Source organism: Macrobrachium nipponense, chromosome 22 (genome assembly GCF_015104395.2).
Source record: "Macrobrachium nipponense isolate FS-2020 chromosome 22, ASM1510439v2, whole genome shotgun sequence".
Classification (NCBI taxonomy): domain Eukaryota; kingdom Metazoa; phylum Arthropoda; class Malacostraca; order Decapoda; family Palaemonidae; genus Macrobrachium; species Macrobrachium nipponense.
In genome coordinates this window covers 23,380,384-23,404,996 of record NC_087213.1, presented here as the reverse complement: position 1 = coordinate 23,404,996, position 24,613 = coordinate 23,380,384, and the positions used below count along the sequence as shown (strand labels likewise).

At 44.3% G+C, this 24,613-nt stretch overlaps 1 protein-coding gene across 1 annotated transcript in view; it reads right to left on the bottom strand.

Annotated features, from left to right (window-relative positions):
- The window catches only part of LOC135198545 (uncharacterized), a 189,372-nt gene that overhangs the window by 10,017 nt on the left and 154,742 nt on the right, over window positions 1-24,613 (bottom strand). The window contains 4 exon segments of the mRNA XM_064226227.1: window positions 20,359-20,511; window positions 20,707-21,326; window positions 21,615-21,789; window positions 22,418-22,601. Coding sequence (XP_064082297.1) covers window positions 20,359-20,511; window positions 20,707-21,326; window positions 21,615-21,789; window positions 22,418-22,601 — 1,132 coding nt within the window.

Here is a 24,613-nt window from a genome sequence, read left to right as displayed (position 1 = left end):
GGATGCTTGCCAACCCGCGGTGGCAATCGATCTGCAGGCCTGGTCAAGTGGCTGGACCGAGAACCGCAGTGACGGTCCCGAGCGTCAGAAGAGCTGCAGCTGGTCCCCCTCTCCGCCCGGTCCCGGTGGGAGCGGCGGTCAGGGGACCGGCAGAGTCTGCTGTCGCGGTGGGAGAGAGGCCTGTCCTCACGGCGCGTCACGCCGCTTAGACCAGTCGAGGCTGGTCCAGGCGACTGAGGGACTGCTTCCTCACCTCAGCTTGTGGCTGGTCCGGGACCATTGCGTCAACCCTGGGTTCCGGCGACTCGCCACAAGAGCGATCGCTGGCCTGGTGGAAGTCACCTGGGCGACTCCCACCAGTCTTCCGCTCCGTGCCTGGATCCTGACGCCGAGCGAACTCGGTTGCCTGGGTCTTGGCTACACGGTCACCCGCAGGCAACCGTACACTCGGTACCTCTCGCAAATGAGAGGCCGAGACGGTACCTGGCGTCGAGGCGCCAGAAGGAACAGGAGGACCAGCGGAAGCCCCAACTGTCCCACCGGAGTGGGACAGACCCTTAGAGGTCTCTGAGCAAGACTTCTTAGGGGGGGAGGAGGATACCTCCTTCTTCTTCGGATGGGGGGCCTCAGAAGTCGAAGGGGCAGAGGCGGCAGAAGACAACGGCGACACCTTCCTCTTCTTCCTAGACTTCCTCTTCACCAGTTCCTCAGGACAACCGACAGGTCCTCCATTCAGAAGAGAACGCTTCCTCGAGGAGGGCTACAAAACTCCTACCTAGCAGGTGAAGTCTGCCACCCCCGAGAATGGTCGGTCGCGTCCGTCGTCTGGGTGGGGCTGTCTCTGAAAGAAAAGGATTAATTAAAATAGGGCTGGATGGCCTGCCTCCACCGGTCTCTGCGTGCACAGACCCGTGGGAACGTCACGTCAACCCTGGGCACAGGACGATCGCTGCGAGCGCAATCGAGGTCTGGCGAGAGTCACCCGAGCAACTCCTACCATCTTCCGCTCCGTGCCTGGGTCCTGACACGGGGAGCGAACTCCGCAGTCTGGACCCTGGCTGCACGGTCACCCGTAAGTGACCGTACACTCGGTAACGCTCACAAGCGGGAGGCTGAGACGGTTCCCGGTCCGGAGGTGGAACCTTCGGAACCAGGAGAGGAGATACCAGCCGTGGCCGGTACCTCCATGGTCCCCGTCTGCTTCCTCCCCGAGGAAGGAGAGACGGGCCCTGTTCCTGAAGGAACAGGAGGACCAGCGGAAGACCCAATTGTCTCATCGGAGTGAGACAGACCCTTAGAAGTCCAGTGACGAGACTTCTTGGGGGATGAAGAGGAGAGAGAGAAGAAGAGAAGAGAAATGAGGAGAGATGAGAAGAGGAGAGAGAGGAGGAGAACCAGCCTTCTCTTACAGAAAAGCCTAAAAGTTGAAGGGGGGGAGGCATGAAGATAAGAAGATCTCGAAGAGGAGGATGACAACACTTGACGAGCTCTCTTCCCCTTCAATTTCTTCTTCTGCCAGACTTCTACCATCAGGAGTAGATAACCTCACAGGGCAGCGCGACAGCTTCATCCAGTAACATAACTTCCAGGTAGTAGTGGTAATGAAAATGAATATCAGCAGGGGATCAGTACACACACTCGAGGATCGGTACGCAACATGCTACGAGTCATAGGTACAATTCCAAGGTTAGGATAACCAACACAAAGAGCATCCAACCAATACTGCTGAAAACACAATCACCACTAGTCTGTAAAATAAGGAAAAAACATTAAAGTAATGAGGATACTCCTCACACATCCAAGGGCGCAGCCCTCCGGTGAGAGGAGATCCCCCAACATCAGCACCACACGCCCATCCTTCTACCTTCTTCCGATAGTAAGTGAAAGGAAGAAGGAGAAGAGAAATTACCATAACAACAAAACACGGACAAACCTTTGAAGTTCCCTTGGTAATTCCCAAGTGTACGCGTAATTTCCGGATGAATGCATGTCCCGTTACATGATCAATATCACTTACATTAAATACATGTCTCATCCTCACGATAAATACATATCTTGTCCTCATGCAGGTCTCAGCCAGTGTTAAAGGGCGAAAGAATGAAAAATATGTTGGCATACCTTAGCCGCCATCTCTTAACACAAGTAGAGGGGCGGTTACAAAGGCTATCACAAAAAGTGGGTTTGTATATTAATTGAAAAACCAAGGACAAACCTTTATTTAGTATTAATATCAAACACCGTACATGTATAATTATTTAAATACAAAAAATAAACCAAAAGGATCCCACCGGGAAAAAAGATTAACGACCAGTCAGCCGGAGCTTACTGCCTAACCACCTAATTCAAGATTCAACACCTGTAATTCCAGCTACGCCGAAAGTATATTCCTATTGTTAAAGGACCGAAAGGTTTGTATTACGTATCAGAACAACTCAACATTACAAAGTTTTGATGTCAAAATACGTATGCTAGATGTATTTGAAAACTAATACATGTTTTCCTGCCAGATGCTGGATAGAAAATTTTCTTGCTAATTACCTCAAGAAAATGAAAGCTAGCATTAAAAATGCAAAATTGGTAACACTGGACTCAACAGATCCGTGTTAGTAGTACAAATGATAGTTATTGTATCATTAAAATTATCAAATTAACAAAGTCGCAAAGCCGATTCTATTCATGTTTTTCTAAACACATAGGAAAACTTTATTTTGTTTGTTTCACCATGCCACAAACCCCTGACAATGCAGAGTACATATGATCATTCTAAACTATTATCTACTAGCAGAATAACAATGATATTGTGTATTGAAAATGACAATTTGTCGAAAATTGCATTTTTCCTAACTATACAAACCTGAGGTCCTTTAACAATAGGAAAGTAGCTAGCGGCAGCTGGAACGGCGCGTAAGCTTCGAACAAGGGTGGGGAGAACGGTAGGTTAACTAGCTGTCCGACAGTCGCGCGAGGTAAACAAATCACTTTTGCTTTTGGCCCATGCAAAATACGCAGAGTGAGGGGTGGCATGAGGAGGGACTATATGTAAAGGACCTCAGGTTTGTATAGTTAGGAAAAATGATATTGTTATGATACAATAAAGTTTCATACATACTTACCTGGCAGATATATACATAGCTAAGACTCCGTCGTCCCCGACAGAAATTCAAATTTCGCGGCACACGCTGCAGGTAGGTCAGGTGATCTACCGTCCTGCCCTTTTTTTGTGGGGGGGCAGCGGGTGCAGGATTAGGAACCATTCCTGTTTTCTATCATATTTTTTCTCTTCCACCTGTCTCCTTGCGGGGAGGCTGGGTGGGCCCTAATCGTATAGATCTGCAGGTAAGTATGTATGAAACTTTATTGTATCCATACAAAAGATCATTTTCATACAATCAACTTACCTGTCAGATATATACATAGCTGATTGGCACCCTTCGGTGGAGGGTAAGAGACAGCTACTATATGGAATAGACAGGTAAACAACATATGTTGTAGGTATAAATAAAACCTTGGTTCCTACCTGATAGGTGGTAGACTTCGTGGGTGTTTGCCCAGTAGTCTGCATCACCTCAAGAAACTTTAGCGAGTAATTGTGATCTATGGCCAAGAGTTCTTGTGGGTCTGCCGAAGGGGTCTTATCCACTTACTCGGCAGAGCCTGAAAGGACTTTGTCAATGGGTGCTGATCCACTTATATGACAATACACCTTATGAAGGAGCGCAACACCGATCCCGATCACCCCTGGATCCTAACACGAGGGTTCGCGCTCAAATTGGAAAGAGTTTATCCCCACACTCCTTTCAAAAACCCCAATAATTTCACTAAGTTAAACAACTTTAACTCAAAGTTAAGGATCAGTGTCGGCTTCCTTATCCCAGTAACGTTATCCGCAGAAACGTATAAACCAAAAGAGAAGGATCTCGTAGGTTAACTTGACATCCTTTGTGTAATGAGAAGTCAACACAGAGTTGCCTCTACCGTACAACACAGCTAATATGTCTTATATGACATATTGTTATGTAAAGAACAAGAATTTGCAAAAGCGTCGCACTTCCTGCGCTTTTAATTCTCAGCTGTTTGGAAGGAATCAAGTCACTAATGAAGTGCTTAGGAGATCTCCATGTTTCAAAGAAGACCAGGGCTTTCTTGAAATGGATCTCACCCGACTGAAGCCTGAAGCCTGAAGCCTGGCAGGAACCTCGCGCCTGGCTGGTGCTTCGCTCTTGGTTGGCGCCTAGCGCTTGTCTGGTACCTTTCGCTTGACTGGCGCCTCGCATCTGGATGACGCTTCGCGTCTTAGCTGGAGATTCGCGCCTAGAGCCTGGCTTGCGCCTGGCTGGCTGCTCGCGCCTGGCTGGCGCCTCGCGCCTGGCTGGCGCTTTGTGTCTGCCTGGCGCCTCGCGCCTGCCTGGCGTCTAGCTCCTGTTGGAGTGGCGCCTTGCGCCATGCTGGAGCTTCGCGGCTGGCTGGCACCTCGCGGCTGGCTGGCGTCTCGCGCCAGGTTGGCGCTTTGTGCCTGCCTGGCGCCTCGCGCCTGGCTGGCGTTTCGCGCCAGGTTGGTGCTTTGTGCCTGCCTGGCGCCTGCCTGGAGCTTCGCCCTGCCTGGCAATTGGCGTCTCGCGCCCGGTTGGAGTGGCGCCTTGCGCCTGCCTGGAGCTTCGCCGCTGGCATGTACCTCGCGGCCTGCCTGGCGCTCGCCGCCTGGGGTGGCTCCTCACTAGGCCCCACTTGCCGGAGCTTCGAGCTTGGTAGAGTCTCGAGGATGTCTGGCAATGTCCACATCGGACACTCTTATCTGTCCTATATGTTCGCATCTAGCGCATCTGTGTCAGGTTGTAGGCCCGGTCTTTCTCCTCATCAGACAATGACAGTGTTCTTGGGGCTGTCTGCAGGTTTCTTCTTCCTTACTGACTGTGTCAGAAGGTCTTGAGTCGCCTTCTCAGTTAATGAACGAGAAATGTCCTTCACTACTGAGACAAGGAACAAAAGTCAGACAAAGCGAGTACAGAAGCGCTGCCCTCTGAGCGTGGAGACCGCTTTGGTTAAAAAGACACTATATACTGTCCTCTTTTTAAGAAGACTTGCTCCAAACAAAGAGGAGAACTCAACCGAGCCATCCTGATCCGCTTTGTCTATACAAGACAAAAAATACACCAGAAGGACTTCTGGTTCGAGTCCTTCAGAATCATGGGCTTTCTTGGACATCACCCCAAGGGACCAATCTAAGAAGTTGAACTTCCAATACATGAAAGAGTCCCTTGAGGAGATGGTCCAGTTTCTGAAATGCCCAAGTTATACGGGCAGAGTTCAAACCTTGTCTACGTGAAGCGTCAACTAAGGTCGAAAAGTCCGCTTCTGACGTAGACGGAAGAGAAATACCCCTATTCTCTCCCGTCTGATATCAAATGCCTCTTTTACCAGCTAGTCTCGCTGGAGGCATGCAGAAGGACCGTTCTAACTAACACCTTCTTCAATGGTGGCGGTGGGCTCATTCTAAGAAAAAACGAAGATTTCTTCGTCTTTGCACTCGAGAAAAAAAAAGAGAGCGCGGAGAAGAGGAGAGGCAGGAGTCAAGTCGTCTCCATACTCCTCTAGAAGCAAGGCTGTCAAAAACATTATAGTTCGACAGTCCTTCTCTTCCTTGAAACTCCTCCTCCGAGTTTACTTCTAACTCGGGGTCTAGATGAGTCTCCGTTGCTAATTCAGTACGTCTTTCCTCTGGAGGAGACAAACTCCTAAAAGGAGAGGGGCTAAGGGAATGATATTCCTTCCTCTTCCCCGCTTTTAATAGTCCTGGAAGGCGCCAACAGAGGCTTCTCTCCATAAATGGATGACGCTTCCCGCTTGGTGACGCTTCTAGTCAGCCAAGCGTCCTGGCTGACGCCTCCCGTTTGTGTGGCTGCTGACGTCTGGATGACGCCTCGCGCCTGGAAGACGCTTCGCTCTCAAAGGCGTCCTAACTGGCGCCAAATTTTGGTTGGAGCCTCGCGTCTAAAAGCAGCTTTTAAATGGACTATTCATGTCTTGACGACGTCTCACGTCTCTCTGGCGTTACGTGTCTTCCGTAAGAATTCTCCCGATCTCGCTCTCGAAAACCGAAGCCTCTGCGATATGTTTGGAAGCTTCACGTCTGCATGACGCCTCTCGCTTCGAGGGGGGAGAGAGGACGAGACTTCTTGATTGGAAGCGCAACGTCCTTCCTAACGAGGCGCTAACACTCCCACCAAAGAGGCCAGTTGCTCTTGTACTGGCAAGTATCTTCCTTGAAGCTTTTCCCACGTCATCTTCAATCGGGGAGAAGTAGGAAAAGGAAGCAGTCTATAGGAAGCCTGTTCGTCTTCTCACAAACCTCTTCCCAATAAATGTTAAAACATGTTAACAGTTATTATCGTCGATCGAGAAAGGATCTCTTTGTTAACGCGAATAGGAGCGAAAAAAGAGATTCTCGATGCTCTATGCGATATGAGAGTGTCGTGGAAATGGCCTAAGTGATTAAATGGGTAACGAAATCAGGAACGAATCTTGCCGTTACCGAGCTTGGTGTCCGAGAGTCTACTGGACTCCTAGGTTAATAACTCGCTAAACGAGAAAATCTTGGATGGTGCTCTTGGCTCACTGCGCCAGGCTGGCGCTTCTAGGCGCAAATTTTGCGCCAGGCTGGCGCTTCTGGAGCATTGCGCCAGGTTGGTACTTCTGGCGCGTTGCGCCAGCTGGCGCTTTTCTTCTAATTCTTTTTATGTTATGTGCCAGAACAGCTGTGCCTTTATGGTACCCGACATCCTTTCACATGTTAATTCCGTTCTTAGTAGAAAAAACTTTATATACGTAGTATAGTCCATTCAGGGAAACAAGTTCTGTCCCAAAGAGAATGTTTCCCATTCCGACTCATCCATCTTCTTCTGAGCAGGTACTCTAATAAGCTATGCTTTCGTAGCCTGAGAGCATTACATAATATAATGTTCTGCTGCGATAGAATCCTTTAATAATGTTACCTACGGTAAACCGCATTGAAAGGTTGTACTATCTCTCTTATTGAAAGCTCTTAGCAAAAGGCATACAATATTTATTTATGTTAGCTTAATTATCCCTCAATCCGAGGTTAAGACCGCGATTGTAGGGAGAGATACGGAAAGTTATTCCCTCCCGCAGGAGAGAGAGAGATTCGCCCGACCACTCATGACTGACACCTACATGGTACTGACAGTAACTGGCATAGGCGTACTGCGTTGGTCTCAGGCTCTCAGCGAAAGCAGTCCCCGCTTACTCTTCCAGAGTTGCCAGCTACTCCAATTAATAAAGGAATTTAATAAAATTATTATCGAACTTCAGGAGTTCTTATTAAAAGCATATTTAAGCGAAACAAGACTTCGATAAATCTAGAAGCTAAGTAGGTGTAGTCTTAACAATCCTTTAAGCGTAGTCCTTCCCTAGGAAAGACGTAGAAGGATACTTGTAATTGAGTTGCACAGAAAAGAGTAACTACGGTATGTGTTTATGAATTGACCGTATCGTATTCTCATACAGCAGAAACTCTACTACCTTCTACTATCTTCGTTCTTTTCGTTAATAGAACGATAGAAAGAGTATATATATATATATATATATATCCTTAAGGAACGAAGTTAATCAAGGAACTCTTTAAATCTTCGTGATTTCTTCATAAATCGCGGAAGAGACAGAATTCCTGTTCATCACTAGGGTTTACGGAAGGAAGTAGATATTTTTCTATCCGCCATCATACCCAAACATCGATGAGATCTTATTAAGAAAAAACTCCCAAAAGCTCTTGCCTCCTCAAAAAGAAGAAGAGCATGGATGAAGGAGAGAGTCCGCATTGAGAGGAACTGCCTAACAAAGGAGTCTTCTGAATAATGAAAAGGGGCTTCTCTTAGTATCAGAATCCTTCTGACAAAAGCAACGGCCGCCTGTGCGACATCTTGCACATTTGCCAGGGGAAAGTTGTTCAAGTTAAAAATTCAAAGAGGAGTCTCGCGACTGACCTCTCTCTAATGAAGATTTTTTGAAATCTTCTGACGCCTGGCGTCTGGATCCTTGCGCCTAGCGTCTGGATAGTTCCGCGCGCCTGGAATGTTCCGCACGCTAGAAAGGAGACTCGCTCCTGGAACGTTCGCTTGCGTGGAAGGTCCCGTGCGCCCTAATAGATCCGAGCGCCTCTAGTCTTGTTATACGAGCCTCTTGCCAGAAAACGTTCAATGGAAGCATCCTTCTGATTGCCATTCTACTATAAGGCTCCTTAGTTAAGCCGCCTGTTTTCTCTTTGAAGGCGCCTTGCGCCAAGAAAAAGTTCTGGAACGCGGCTCTCACTCAGTTGCTGGAACGCGCTGTTTTAACTGATGAACGAGGCTCGCGCTAGTCTGATGGAACGCGGCTCGCGCTAGTCTGATGGAACGCGGCTCGCTGCTGGATGTTGGAACGTGGCTCGCGCTAGCTTGCTGGCTGTTGGGAACGTGGCTCGCTAGCTTGCTTGCTGGGCTCTCAGCCTCTCGCTCAGTGAGTCAGTGTTCCTCTTATTCAGAGAACGAGCCAGATCGTCCGAACTTCTAACATGTACATTCTTCGTCTTTTCGGATGTAAGATGAAGAAACGGAAGAACAGACGCACTTTTTAAAGGCTGCCTTTGCAATGGCTATCCCTGGCAGCTGGGACGTTTTACAGATCCGCGAGGGAACGCCCAGATCGGTGGGGATTCTCCATAACCTCCGTAAGGCTTTCGACTTTCCTTCTCCTCTGGGCTTGTGAGTTTGAAGAGGTCTAGGCCTGAGAGCGAGACAGAGCCGATCGAACGCACCCTCTACTAATTAGGACGCCTTTCCAATGGCGAACTTGGCAGTCTGGGACGATCTACAGATCCTGCCGAGGGGACGCCCCTGATCGGTGGGATTCTCCATAACCCTCGTAAGGCTTTCGACTTCCTTCTCCTCTGGGTATGTGAGCTTGGAAGAGGTCTAGGCCTGGGAGCGAAACAGAGCCGAACAGAACGCACCTCCACTGCACTAACAGTAAAATCACTTCTTACCTTTCAATAGCTCGTATTTAGAGCTACCTTCCTTTGTCTTCAAATTGCAATATGAATTTGAAGATTCTGTGAAGTAAGAAGGAGGATGAGGATACCACCTACTAGTAATGTTAATCTCTAACTGCTCGTTAGTACGAGAGCTATATAAACTTCTAAAGGAAGCGTAACTATTCTTTCCTTACATCGTCAAGAAGGAAGTTAGCTCAATCAATTCTAACATTTACTACACGTTATTATGAATAATATTAAAATTTTTCCTTCTTGCAAACTATGTGATTGTCTACCGAAAAGTTCGGTAGTTACACGTAAACAATTCTTCGAAATTTTCGAAGCCAAAGTTATCAAAACAAATTAATATGCGTATGCCGAACCAAAGATCCAGTACTTCCCTGCAAAAGATAGCCAGAAGATCGATGGCGATGAAATCCAAAAATCAAGTCAGGAGGAACTGCAAACGTTGTTTTACATTCCAAGCGACAGAAAAAATATGATAGAGAAAACAGGAATGGTTCCTAATCCTGCCACCCAGGGCAGGAGGACGGTAGGATCACCTGACCTACCTGCAGCGTGTGCCGCGAAATTTGAATTTCTGTCGGGGACGACGGAGTCTTAGCTATGTATATATCTGACAGGTAAGTTGATTGTATGAAATGCAATTTTCGACAAATTGTCATTTGTTCCGATACGTAATACAAACCATCGGTCCCTTTAACAATAGGAAGACTCACTTCTTGGTGGGAGGAATCTGAGTCTTTTGATGAACAGACTGGTGTTCGTCATCCCTGGAATGCCTCCCTGGTCGTAAGAGCGAGGGAGGGATCCAATGCCTCTGTCCGATTGATCGGGGTGTGCACCGCAGGATCAATGGTCAGACCTCTGGGCCGAGTACTAAGAGAGAGGCAAGCGTATCTCTTCGTACCAGCAAGCAAGAACTTGTTCCTGTTTGCAAGAGGCAACATAAAGTATGGGTTGTCTCAAGCTGGCATCCACTTCCTCCCCCTTGTTGGAGGAAGTGGTGGATATACGCTCCTATCCCTAGTGAAAACGGATAGGATGGGGCTCTGTTGAGTAGCTCACTGCGATCTTGTCCTTATCCAGCAGGGTGACGACCGTGTCCCTCTAACCACAGGTAGAGGGAAGAAAAAGATGGGAAGAGGAGCCAGTCACACTCCTATTTCACTCATCCATTCTTACGGTCACACCAGGACTCGATGCTGTTCAGCCTGCGAGGGTCTGGGTTCGCTACACAACGTGTTGAGCACCCACCACGGGTCCCAAGGAAAAAGATCCAAGGACCTGTGGGCAATATCCAAAAGGTAGAAGGAAGGGCATGTGGTCTGGTTGGACCAGACCCCTGCCTTCAGTACCTGGGCCACGGAGAAGTTCTTGCGGACAAGGCAGCATCTCCTTCGCATCGAAGGCGGTGAAGTCCATTAGGGAGGGGATTGTGAACGACTCGAACCAATCGTAAGGGATCCGAAGGGTTTCTGAGTCTTCGCTACGAAGTTCGGTACGAAACTCGAGCGTCACGGATCCCCATCCCCTGGATGCTTGACTTTGCAGGAGAAGTCATGCAGTTCCTCAGAGGAAAAGAAGGAAATAGTCGCATGACCTATCCCTCTTCTCTACTTCGGTGATGTCCAGTACCCATACGGGTCTGTCCGTTTGCCACGAAGTCTCTCGCATCCTCCTATCCCCATGCAGCGAAGTTCTCGGTAGTGGATAGGACACCGACACTCCATGGTGGGTGTCGATGGTATGGGTACTGTGACAAGCTATTAAAACGAAGTAATGATTACTCTGTAACAACCGAACTAAGTCAACAGCGTAGTTCGTAACTGACTCGGGCGCTCTGACAGCTGCCGACTGACTGCGTTCGGTTAGGATGCAAGTTGTCAAAGCACTCCCGAAGTAAGTCACAGTGACTACCTTCGCCTTTTAAAAGTGGTTATGCGAACGGAGACAAACAAATAATGTATTTGTTTGTCACCAATGCCGGACAGCGAGGTGATGATTCTCTTAAGGCATGTGCCCAACAGGCGAAAGTCAATTGCCTTCTAGAGACCGAGGTCCCTGAAGGCAAAACATCTCATAGTTGTTGAATCTCAGCTAAGGAGAAACAACACTATGTACCGTTGAAGACGAAGGTAGATATTGAATGCAACCTACGTCTTCACAGACGAATCGAGAGAAGGATTCTCAAGATTCATAACCTGTGCTTACAAATGACTGAAAACGCTAACCGCTATTTCATTGCTGTCCGGTGAGAAGTCGTAGTTGCAATGAAAGCGGGGCGTTCTTCAGTAATGAAAACACAGGGGAAAGCCGCCTGAAGAACTGCTTCTCATGGGCTGAACATTTGGAAGTAGAGCTGTCAGGTCGGAGAGTAGGCGATGTCTTCTCAGTCTGGAAAAACGTATCGTCAGAAACCACGCCCCCCCCCCCCCCCCCCCCCACCGCCCCCCCCCCCCCCCCCCCAGGATGGGTTACGAACTCGCACTGTAGGTCTGGGTGGGGCTGATCGACACCTGACAGGAGAGAGCCGATACCAAGGGGGGTGGGGGGAGCGCTGCAATACTCTGTAGAAACGCCGCTGTCGCAGTAGAGGAGGTGGAATTAGCTTGTTCGACCGGCTAGCCCTGAGCGAGCCATCTTGTCCGGAGACGAGAGGCTCTACCTGGTCCAGAACCGAGTTGAGAAGCTCCGATCGCGGCAAGCCCACCGTCAGTCTGGGTTCCTTTCTTCGGGCTCCAGAACAACTTGAGCCATGACGCGGGCTCTGCTGGTGGGAGCGGCGATGTTTCCCCAAGGTCGTTGCGCTGACGAATCAGCGCAATAACCTCAGTACAGTTCCTCTGGATCTCGGAAGTCACAGCATCTTGCAGAGTAGGACCGTCAAGCCCCTCGAACAAGAGCATATTCCGAGAACCTCCCCCTAAAAGGAGGGGGAACTGCGATAGACCCCTCTCAGATTCCTCCTGCCACTTGCGCGTACGTCCTGGTCGGTCCGAAGATCGTACCTGGTACTTAACAGCGTCGTGAAGGGATCGTGCGGGGCATGCCCCTCACGATCACCCCCGCTGTGCCTCGCTCTTCCCGGTGCAAACCGAGGAAGTTGCAGGCACGGGAGAGGAAGACATGACGCTCCCCTTTCGCTCGCTGGCAGAACCAGCGGGCTTGGAGGGCTGCAGGCGATCACCAACTTGCAGGCCTAGTCGAGCCGTTTCCCTGGGAAAAACGGCTGGACCGAGAACAGCGGCCCCGATCTCGTGTGCAGAGGAGCTGCCACTGGTCCCCCTATCCGCCTGGTCCCTGTGGGAGCGGCGGTCAGGAGACCTGCAGAGACCCAATGTCGCGGTGAGACCGGTGCATGTCCTCGCAGCGCGTCATAGCGCTGGTACCAGCCGAGGCTGGCGCCAACGATCGGGAGGGGGGACCTCTTCCCAGCCTCAGCCCGTGGCTGGTCAGGGACAGTCACGTCTACCCGGGTTACCAGCTGGTTGCTGCGAGAGCGGCCGCTGGCCTGGCGAGAGTCACCTGAGCGGCTCTCACCAGCTTCTGCTCCGTGCCGCGATCCTGGCACTGAGCGAACTCTGTCTGTACGGTCTCCTGTGGGAGATCGTACACTCGGAACCTCTCGCGAACGAGAGACCGAGCCGGAACCTGGCGTAGCGGCAGCGCCGCTAAACCCAGGCGAGAAAGTACCGGTGTTATCCGGTACCCCTCTGGTCCCAGCCTTCTTCTTCCTTGTGGAAGGAGAGACGGGCCCTGTTCCCGAAAGAGCAGGAGGACAGGCAGAAGGACCCCTCGTCCCACCGGAGTGGGACGGGCCCTTAGAAGGAGCCTTCTTAGGAGGGAAACCCGGGTTACCAGCTGGTCACTGCGAGAGCGGCCACTGGCCTGGCGAGAGTCACCTGAGCAGCTCTCACCAGCCTTCTACTCTGTACCGTGGTCTTGGTGCCGAGCGAGCTCTGGCGCCAGAAATTTGGCTGCACGGTCTCCCGCGGGAGACCGTACACTCGGAATCTCTCGCGATCGAGAGACCAAGCCAGAACCTGGCGTAGCGGCAGCACCGCTAACACCAGGCGAGGAAGTACCGGTGGTAGCCGGTACCCCTCTGGTCCCCGTCTTCTTCTTCCTTGCGGAAGGAAGGACGGGCCCTGTTCCCGAAGGAGCAGGAGGACCAGCAGAAGGACCCCCCCGTCCCACCGGAGTGGGACGGGCCCTTAGAAGATCCCGAAGGAGCCTTCTTAGGGGGAGAGGAGGCAGCCTTCTTCTTCTTCGGCTTGGTAGCCTTAGAAGTCGAAGGGGAAGAGGCGGCAGCAGACGACGATGACACCTTCCTCTTCTTCTTCGTCAGCTCACGCAGGACAGACGTCAGATCCTCCATCCAGGACGGAGCCGGGGCAATTGCCGAAGCAACACGGCCCGGCTGCACCTGTCCGGAAGGACCTGCGACTGAAGCAGCAATACCGTGGGCAGGAGCGGCAACATCGGGAACAGCAGGAGCGGCAGGCAGCACCGGTAACACTGGAGGTGGTGCAGCAGCCGGCGATATCCTGGGTACCAGCGGCAGGTCCAGGGGCGAGCTCAGTTCAGTGGAAGACTGGTCGCGGCAGCACGGCACCCCCGAGCGGCAGCGGCAAGCCCCCCCCCTCCTCGGTATGGCGATAGGACCCTGCACAGTGGCTGTAGACGAGACTGAAACCACGTGAGGCGAGTACACCAGGTGAGGAGGGCGGCGTACTCTGAAGTCGACAAGGCCTCTGTCTGATGTCGTTGTCGTGGTCACCGCTCCATGGGTGACTGCAGCAGACCCAGCCAGAGAAGAAGCAGCCCCTGGACACTAGGCACGCCCTGCAGACCCAAGGACGCCCACACCTGTCCAAGGTCACTTGTTCTGTGGAAGCAACAAAAGGGTGATTAGTGGGGGGTTACCCTCACATGGGAGAGAGAGAGAGAGAGAGAGAGAGAGAGAGAGAGAGAGAGAGAGAGAGAGAGAGAGAGAGAGAGAGAGAGCCCCACCCCGAACGAAACGGGAGACCCCGAATACAATTGTACGTCGGGACACCGAGCGCCCTCCTCCACGCTCGACAGGTCGGGCGAGGAGAAGGACCCGGATACTCCTCCCACCCGAAGGGGAGGTGCCATTCGTGGGAGCTGATCTGGGGGGCAGGAAAGAAGACAAAGAATCGGTTACCAAGGGAGTCGCAGGAGAGCTTTCAGAGGACTTCTTGGCAGGCCTTCGCTTCCCCTGCCCCCGCACAGCATCCACTGCACCTACACTAATAATGTTACGGCGCGAGAGCAAACGTGCCGTAGGCACCAGCGCAAAGTATAAAGATTAATTCCCGGTATGAGCGGGAACTAATCCATAAGGAATATTGATGCAATGAAATAATATATAAAAGTGAAACAGAATACTGCACTTGCAATTCACTTTCACACAACATAAAAGGGGAAGGATCAATTCCCGGGTAAGAGCGGAAAACTTGATCCATAATCAAATAATATATGAAAATGAAAAAGAATACTGCTCTTGCGTTCACTTTCATACAAATCAAAGGGCTTGTGCCGCGAGCATTCGCACCCTCGGCCCTGAGCGCACAGGGCAAAATATAAATGAAAAAGAGTACTGTACTTACAAGTTTCACTTTCACAATTTCAACCAGAAATAAATGACTCGGCACGAGCGCGCTCCCGCCCTCGGTACCGAGAACATTATTCATGAGGATCAACTTCAGGAAAAGAGCGGAAACTGCCGCATCTATGGCGATAGCTCCATTTCTTGACCCATAATTTATTTAATGAAAATGAAATGAAAATGAAAACAGAGTACTTACAATTTCATTTTCAAACCAAAAAAACCAGTAGTAGAAAACACAATATAAACAAAGCATACGACGATGAAGCGGGCAGAGAGCGATGACGAACACGTCCTCCACACACGCGGCCGAAAGCAAAAGTGATTCTTCACCTCCCAGGCGCGGCGCGCGCGCACTGTCGGACAAGCAGTTAACTAACTTGTTCGAAGCTTACGACTGTTCCAACTGCCGCTAGTTACCTTCCTATTGTTAAAGGACCAAGGGTTTGTATAACGTATCAGAACAACTACCATTTGCATTCTGGTTTTGTTTACATTCATAAAATAATCAACTGATGTCGTTTTACCAATATCATCACTGTTTTTAGTTGCCGAATGGAACTTAATTCAGATATGCCTATAATATATAAGGTGAGAATGATTTTATTACCTTTAATGTCAGTTACTATCATAATGTGAATCTGTTCATGTATGTCGGTGGTTATTGCACTGCAACTAGGTTTAGCCTACCAATTAAAGTCATACATAGACCTTGAATAGGCTATTTATTATGAAGATATGCCAATAATATATAAGGTGAGAATAGTTTTATTACCTTTATTGTCAGTTAATATCATAATGTGAGTTGTTTCATGTATGTTGGTGATTATCGGATTGCGGCCGAGGCTTAGCCTACTGATAAACATCGCATACACAACACCTTTGTCCTGCGATGCTGCAATTCATACCAGCGATATAGCATGAGAAGCGGTCCAAGAAAAAACCCCTGAATGACTGATTACGTGATTACTGATCCGCAATTAAGCGATGCCCCCACTGTACTTAATTAAATAGAAATTTTTCAAATGTCTAATTAAACAAGTCATAATTACAGACTGCTCAGGTTCCAGTTTTAATACATGTGATAATTTCCGAGGTTGATCATTTGCCTGGAAAATCACCATCTCAAGGATGATGTTTAGTGTATTTACCTGCTAACATATTATGACCACATTCATCTGTATGGAGTAAAGCTGTTTTGTGATAAATGGGATGTAAGCAAAATCAACAGCCATACCATTAACACTGCTATCTAATAAAAATCTAATCACATACATCACTAAGTATATCTTATTTTACCAGACCATTGAGCCGATTAACAGCTTTCCTAGGGCTGGCCTGAAGGCATAGACCTACATTTACATGGCTAGGAACCAATTGGTTACCTAGCAACGGGACCTACAATTTATAGTGGGATCCGAACTACATTGTCGAGAAATTAATTTCTATGACTAGAAACAAATTCCTCTGATTCCGCATTGGCAGAGCCAAGAATCGAACTTTGGACCACCAGATTGGTAGGCAAGCGCGAATACCACTCATTCAACGAGGAACTCCACATGCATCACTAAATTAATGAAAAAATCTACACTGATGTTACTATAAACACATATTTTTAAATAGGTACATAATATATTATAACTCACATCAGTGTGGATTTTCTCCCCACAACATTGCTCTCAATGATGTTATAATACAGCACAGAAAATAAACACCATTGTATTATAAAATTATCATGGAGTATATATAAAATCAAGGGAGGATTACAGATATGGAAAAAATGGAACTCTAAAAAGAATCAGTTGAGACAGAAGCCATAACAGAAGATGACAAATAAGAAGTGAGTTTACAGACAATCAACTGGAGACTTGTAAAGGACAATAATTGTAGTTTCATGTGAACAAAAATTACCTAATGTTACCTGCATGTTAACCCTCTTACGCCGAAGGGGTATAATAAAAATCGTCTCCCGTATGCCGAGGGGGTCTCGGAGTGAGCGCCGAAGCAGAATAAATAATTTTTTCAAAAAATCAGAGCGCACTTAGTTTTCAAGATTAAGAGTTCATTTTTGGCTCCTTTTTTTTCATTGCCTTTAGTTTAGTTATGCAACCATCAGAAATGAAAAAAATATCAGTATCATATATAAATAATGCGATATATGATAGCGCAAAAACAAAATTTCATATATAATTGTATTCAAATCGTGTTGTGAGCAAAACGGTTAAAGCTGAAGAGTTAATTTTTCTTTTGTTGTTTTGTACACTAAATTGCAATCATTTTGGTATATAACACATTGTAAAACGATCAAAGCAACACAGAGAAAATATTATCACAAAATGATGCATGAATTCGTAACGCACGGATGTAATTTTTTTTTTTTTTTTAAATTCAACATAAATCTAAATATTGTTCTAGAGACTTCCAATTTGTTTCAAAATGAAGATAAATGATTGAATATTACTATAGTGTAAGATTTTGCACTATTGCAGTTTTCGACCATTTCGGACGAGTTAAAGTTGACCAAATGTCGAATTTTTTTATATTTTTTTTTCTATATGCAAATTTTTCGAAAATGAGAAAAGCTACAACCTTCAATTATTTTTTGTTGTATTCTACATGAAATTTCGCACATTTTCATATATAAAACTCTATGAAACGTCTAATATGAAACGGAGCAAATATAACGAGAATGCGACGTACGCATTTCGGAGATTTGCGGCGGAGAATCCGCGCGCGGAGGGAAGGAAAGTTTTTTTTTTAAAAATTCACCATAAATCTAAATATTGTGCTAGAGACTTCAAATTTATTTCAAAATGAAGATAAATGACTAAATATTACTAGAATGTAAAAGTTTTAGCTTACAATTGCGTTTTTCGACTATTTTGGTAGAGTCAAAGTTGACCGAACGTGGTTTTTTTTCTATTTATCGTGATTTATATGCAAATATTTCAAAATTGAGAAAAGCTACAACCTTCACTCATTTTTGGTTGTATTCTACATGAAATTGCGCACATTTTCATATATAACACTTTATGTAACAGCTAATTTAAAATGGTGCAAACATTACAACAATCGCATGAACAAATTTCTGATTTTTTTCGGAAGAGTTACCGCACGGACGTAAGGAAAAAATTTTTTTTTAATATAAATTCACCATAAATCGAAATATTGTGCTAGAGACTTCCAATTTGTTGCAAAATGAAGGTTAATGATTGAATATTACTAGAATTATAGAGTTATAGCTTACAACTGCGTTTTTCAACTATTTCGGTAGAGTCAAAGTTGACCGAAGGTTGAAATTTTGGCACTTATCGTTATTTATATGAAAATATTTCAAAACTGATAAAAGCTACAACCATGGGTTGTTTTTAGTTGTATTGTGCATGAAATTGCGCACATTTCCATATATAAAACTTCATGTAATAACTGATTTAAAATGGTGCAAACATTACGACAATCGAACGAAAAAATTTATTGGAAGAGTTACCGCGCAGACGTAAGGAAAAAGCTTTTTTCATAAATTCACCATAAATCGAAATATTGTGCTAGAGACGTCCAATTTGTTGCAAAATGAAGGTAAATGATTGAATATTACTAGAATATAAGAGTTTTAGCTTACAATTGGGTTTTTCTACCATTTCGGTAGAGTCAAAGTTGACCGAAGGTTGAAATTTTGGCACTTATCGTTATTTATATGAAAATATTTCAAAACTGATAAAAGCTACAATCATGAGTATTTTTTTGTTGTATTCTACATAAAATTGCGCACATTTTCATATCTAAAACTCCATGTAACAGCTAATTTAAAATGGTGCAAAAATTATGTCAAAGTGACGAAATAATTTCCTAGATGTGTCACTGATACTTTTTAGTGTGACAAGAAAGAAATTCACGCTTGCGCGCCTGCGTAACGATTGTAAACAAAACAAAGCCTTGATCCGTGAGCTCCCAGCATCCCCCAAGGCGCGTGATTTAAAAGTTTCACCTGGTAGGCCTATAAGCATTTTTCTGTGAATTTTTAAAAAAACTTTTTTATATAGACGTTTAATACGTCCAATCGGCGTAAGAGGGTTAAAATACCTTCATTTGTGTGTTGATGCTATTACTGGCAGTAAATAGCAACAGAGCTCAACAAATAAGTTAAAAGTTTCTGGTGAGACCTAAAAAAAAAAAAATCTGTGTATAATAAAAAAATTTTATAAGCATGAAGAAAAAGGCATAGGGATATACTGTGTATGTGAAACTATTCCTAAGGTTGCCACTGTATACATGAAACTATTCCTAAGGTTGCCTAGTTTTGAATTTCCGTGATTTTGGCTATTTACCTTATTTTTATGTTTATAAACAAACAAAAGAATCCTATGTCAATCCTTTGGAGAGATTTTAGGAAGTTATGAAGAATCACAACCTAATCTAATGGAGTGTATTTTGTTGATAAATGTAAACACAAGACTAAACTTCTATACTGCATAGAAATTAAACTTCACTAGCTTTTAAATAAGAACAGTTATTGAAGATATCCTAAACATGATTTCCAAGTAATACAAAATTTATACCAAGAATACCACCAGGTGAAACTAAAATATATTTATCTTGCAAACCAAATTACTATAATACCTCAAAATGTAGGAGTTTCTCAAACAATGAACACAAGGAGCAATAGGGTGCAACGTCAAGGATCATAACCTCACGTATTTCGATAATTCATGTGAACTAACGCAAGATATCAAAAAAATTCAAATTGGCATTACATCAATATAAAAATATTTTTTTGAACACCTGAGTGAAAAACTTACTTTACACAGATTCTTCAAACACATTCTAAAAGGAGCCAACATAGCCTTGGATATTATCTAATAATGTTAAATTAAATGCATAACCATACCATATATATACCTAATAAATTTCAATCTCATTTACTACAACGGCAAAATGTCAATAATTCCCATATGTATGTGACCTACAATGAAAATTACCTAAAAATAATTTAAAAATCATGAAGAAAGAAATTAAGTACACTGTTATTATTCCCAGATTTAAGTACTACGTACTTTACTGTCTGGAATTTAATTGCACATGAAATTCAATTTTTTTTAAACTTAAATATACTACTCTCCATTTGTCTAGATATTACTTCTACTCTCTGAAATTACATTACAGCATATACAAACAAAACTGGTAAGCTGAATACTTTTGTTTATACCTAGTTGTTTACAGCATTTAATAAACTCAGAAATTCTCCCGTAACATGGAATAAAGCTCTTGATATTTCTACAACTACCCCAGGTAAAAGAAATTTAAGACATGTATTGACACCTAAATATGCAATGCTGACTCCCTGTAAAGCAGGCATTAACATTAATCCTCTAATAGCACAATGTAATTTCATGCTTTACTTTAAAAACTACCAACAGTTTTGCCACAAGCTAAAAGGGAAGAACAGGAGGAATAGAGGAATGTAGGTGTCAACCATGGGCTACCAGAAAATGACTTGGGAGACAGTAGGGAGTTATATATAATCATCATTAGCTGTCAGAAACAAATGATTTTACACCAAGGAAAACATGTTGAGAAAAGGTCTCCTACTCGGTGGGGATTAAAGTTCCCATGGTTGTATTGTCATAGTGAGTGAGTGAGTCTCCTCAGCAGGGGAAAAGGGAATCAACATCTCTGTACTTACACTGATCACTCGTTCCTGCACCAGTGCTTCTGATCGCGGTTTCTTTGCTCGATGCCGACGGATCATCTTCTCATCGCATAACTCACCAATCTCGACCGTAGTGACCTTCACCACCTCCTCCTCCTCCTCCTCATCACTAGAGAAGTCTTCGCTCTGAGCAGGTGACACAGGAGCCTCAAATTACATGACAGAACTTGCTAAGGAAACTCTTCCACAATATGACATTAATTCATGCAAAACAGCATAACACTTAAAATCTGGTGAACAATGCCTACATAAGCAATAATAAAAATAATAAACATCCCTTTCTTCTCCAAATGCATAGCGTAAGATTGTAATATCACTCACATCAGTAGTACTGGTCGAGTCTGAATCTGAAGATGACGAATCATTGGAGTCCGAATCTGTCCCCATTTCTGCCTCCAACTGCTGGTGCTGTTCAAGAGTCGGTGGTTCCCACTGGCTGGTTCGACTCTTCACATGATAAAAGTAAACATGACCTTCAGAGTCTCTTGCCATTTTCCAACGTGGTGGCAACTGTATAGTAATTGGTCCTGGAGGTGGTGGTGGTGGCTCCTCACCTACCACAAAAGGTACAGCAAGAGCACTGGTGCCTAAATTAACAGGCATGGTCGTTGCTGGAGTCACTGCAACACTAGCTTCTGCAGGCACTGGGAAGGTAAGCACCCGAGCACCCTGAGGAGGAGTGCCTTCAACAGGTACTGCTTGACAAGGAAGAGGCTGGGTTGGAGAGGTCTGTCTAACTTCCCCAGGAAGAGGAATTGTCGCTGGATCTATTCTTGGATCATCATAATTTGGTGTGGCTGCTTCACTATCAGGTGCAACATGGCCAGCTATTGTTTGAGATGCAATGACATGACCAGGAGGCATCCCAACAATCATAGGAGAACCATCTCCACTCTCACTTGGACGAAACCCATATGCTGCTGGTACTGGTATGTTTGGCTCTACAAAATAAATAAATAAATAAATAAATAAATAAATAAAAAATATTTAAACTATCAGTCCTATACTACTATTATTTATGGGTTAGACAAAAAAGCATAATTTCATAATAATATAATGTACATTAAATACAAAATATTGCAAATATTTTAACCCAAAAATACTTGTACATTAAATTTTAATGCACAATAAGGAGCCACTTATCAAGTGCTTATCAATTTACATATTACATAATTGCAAAGAATTTCATAACTACACTGTCCAAATTGAATTCTCCATTCTATATTTACCTGTTCCATTATATGGCTGCCATGATGCAGTGTTTGGATCCCAATAGTACTGACAAGTTGGATCAAAAATAGGTGTAAGGTAAGGGTCTTGTCCAAGAAGTCGACAGCGATCTACATGCATAGCCCACATTTCCTCCTGCATTTTACGTTGTTTGGCCTCCTCTTCTTGCTGCACCTAAGTATTAGGTAAAATATTCTATGAAAGGCTTCCAGAAATAACAGTAATTCTTAGGCATATTTAAACCAGACCACTGCACAAAAATAATTATCTCACCAGTTAGTGATAATTTAAAAAATTATCCAGCACTATTTAAGAATTAGCATTTTAATCTCAACAACAACACTTACCAATATTATCTTAGCAAGTACAATATTAAAATACTCTACCGTATACCCAAGTGACAAAAAAAAATCAGGAATTCATGTTTTGGAAAAAGAAAAAAGAAAAAAAAAATAGTGGTCTTGATTATAATTAGAATTCATGAGTCGTAACCACTTTAATAAAAAACAATACATAAGAAAACAAAAGAATAAAAATCAAATACACATTAGATTTTGCTAAACCACTGAAATACCAAACACTGAAAATATACATGAAAAATAGAATTCCCAATAACAAAACATGATTTTTCAAAATTAAGTACTCCAAACAGAAATATTACATTTCCCAATCCACTTACACTGAAGCCTCACTCAAAAAAATTTCTGAGTCAAGGGGTAATTTTTATGTACTTCCATTAATCCTATATACTTCCATTAATCCTATCTTTATAATCATGGCATGGTTAGGGGAATAAAGATACCTGAATTTCAAAAAGTTGTCTCCTCTGTTCCTTGGACATTTTTGGAGAATCAGATGATCGATCTTCTCTTGAATCTCTATCCCCTCTACTTGATCTCCTACTGTATCTGTCCTTTTCTTTTTCTCGGTCAGGAGACCGACGTCTCCTATCAAAGTCTCGCCTATACCTGGAAGGTGAAGAAAAGCTATACACCCCAAAAATGAGGTATCCAAAAATTAGTATGACTATAAGCTAGCATTTACTTAAATCTGGCAAATTAATAAAAGCTCACAAATGATATGCAGAGCAATTCATGCAAATAAAGAATGTCCAAAAAAATTAGAACAGAGACCACAAGGACAAAGCACCAATTATGCTGACAAAATAAGGATAAATGACTAAAGCTAAGAACTACCTTGTCTATAGTATATTTTACATTGCAAATAAAATAAATTCCAGATTACAGTACTTATTGCTGTACAGGGATCAAAAGTGCATGCCACACCATAAGCAATTATCAGGAGAAATTATGCTCTACTGTAGATTCCTAAAATTACAAGATAGTCTTGTAGTGAACAGAATCAATGACCACAGGTATTTTCAATTCTGACAAATGATGAAAAGGTGCCTTTTCTCACCCAACAGCTCATGCATTTCCAAACAAGACCAAATTTAACAGCCACCAAAAAAAAATGTATCAATCTGACTCTCTTCCAAACAACATTGTTTTTAAGCTTGTCATATGACAACAACGTCCCCTGCTTCTGTATAATATAAAAAAATTCTGTGTGTGACAGATATGCACATATATATATATATATATATATTAATAACATATACTATCTTCATTTGCTTTTAGTACTTTGTATACTATGTTACCACATGATGATCCAATTAAGGCAATCCCTAGTTAATATTGGGGGTTCCGTTCCTGGCTGAGCACCGCTAACCGAAAACCACCGATAATTATGGTAGTGATTGGCGTTTACGATGTCGTAAGCACCAACAAACCACTTATCGGCACAGTCAATCAACTGCTTATAGACACGGATAAACTGCTTAACGACATCAATAAACCACTTACTGACACCGATAAACCATTTACCAATGCCAAAATCACAATTTTTGGGAGTAAATTGTATTTTTCCTAACTATACAAACCTGAGGTCCTTTACATACAATTACATTCAGCGCCAGCTGGACCAGTCGTAAGATTTACTAACAAGGTAGTTCAGCAGTAACTGCTTGTCCGATGGGCATCCTGCCCGACTGGAGGTCAACATATCACTTTGCTTTCAACCACCGTCAGGTGAAGACGTGTGCTTGCCTCCACAAACAATTAACAAAAATAATGAACAAAGTACTTACAGGTGCAAACACACTAAGTAATTCACAAAGAAAAAGGGCAGAAGTAAGCAGCTTAAAGTTGTGAATCAACAAATCTTACAACAGAGACGGGCAGAGAGGCGAACACATGTCTACACCCGACGGCGGTCGAAAGCAAAGTGGTATGTTTACCTTCAGTTGGGATGGACTCCCGACCATCGGACAAGCAGTTACTGGCGAACTACCTAGTTAGTAAATCTTACAACCAGTCCAGCTGGCGCTGAATAGTAATTCTTTATGTAAAGGACCGAGGGTTTGTATTACGTGTCGGAACAAACTCTGGTTAATGAAGTTGTTAGCCAAGCGCCTTAAAAACAGAAAGCCACTGACCAATGCCACCAATAAGCAAGGACTGCCTGTATGTGCATTGTGGCCTTATATAATATATATATCCATGTAATCTAAAAATATACTATGAATATAATAGGATACAATTAGCATCCATGTGATCTAAAAATATACTATGAATATAATAGGATACAATTAGCAAGACTAAATTTATCAAAATATATAAATTTTTTAGTACACCATACCTATATCAAAGTTGATAAGAAAATTTAATTCATAAGCTATACAAAGGTATCCCAATTGGTGTCAATTACAGCCCTAACACTGCTAATTTAAATTCATCTTCATGAATAAAAACTCTTGACAAATTTTCCCCTAGAAGGAAGACTGAATACAAAAACAAATACTGATCTATATATGATCTATTATCACTCAAAACATATTATTTGATATTAACTCAATATATACCACAGTACCAAAAAACCTCTACCATTGTATCACATGATCAATCTTAGATATTTATATAATTTATAAAAGGGATTA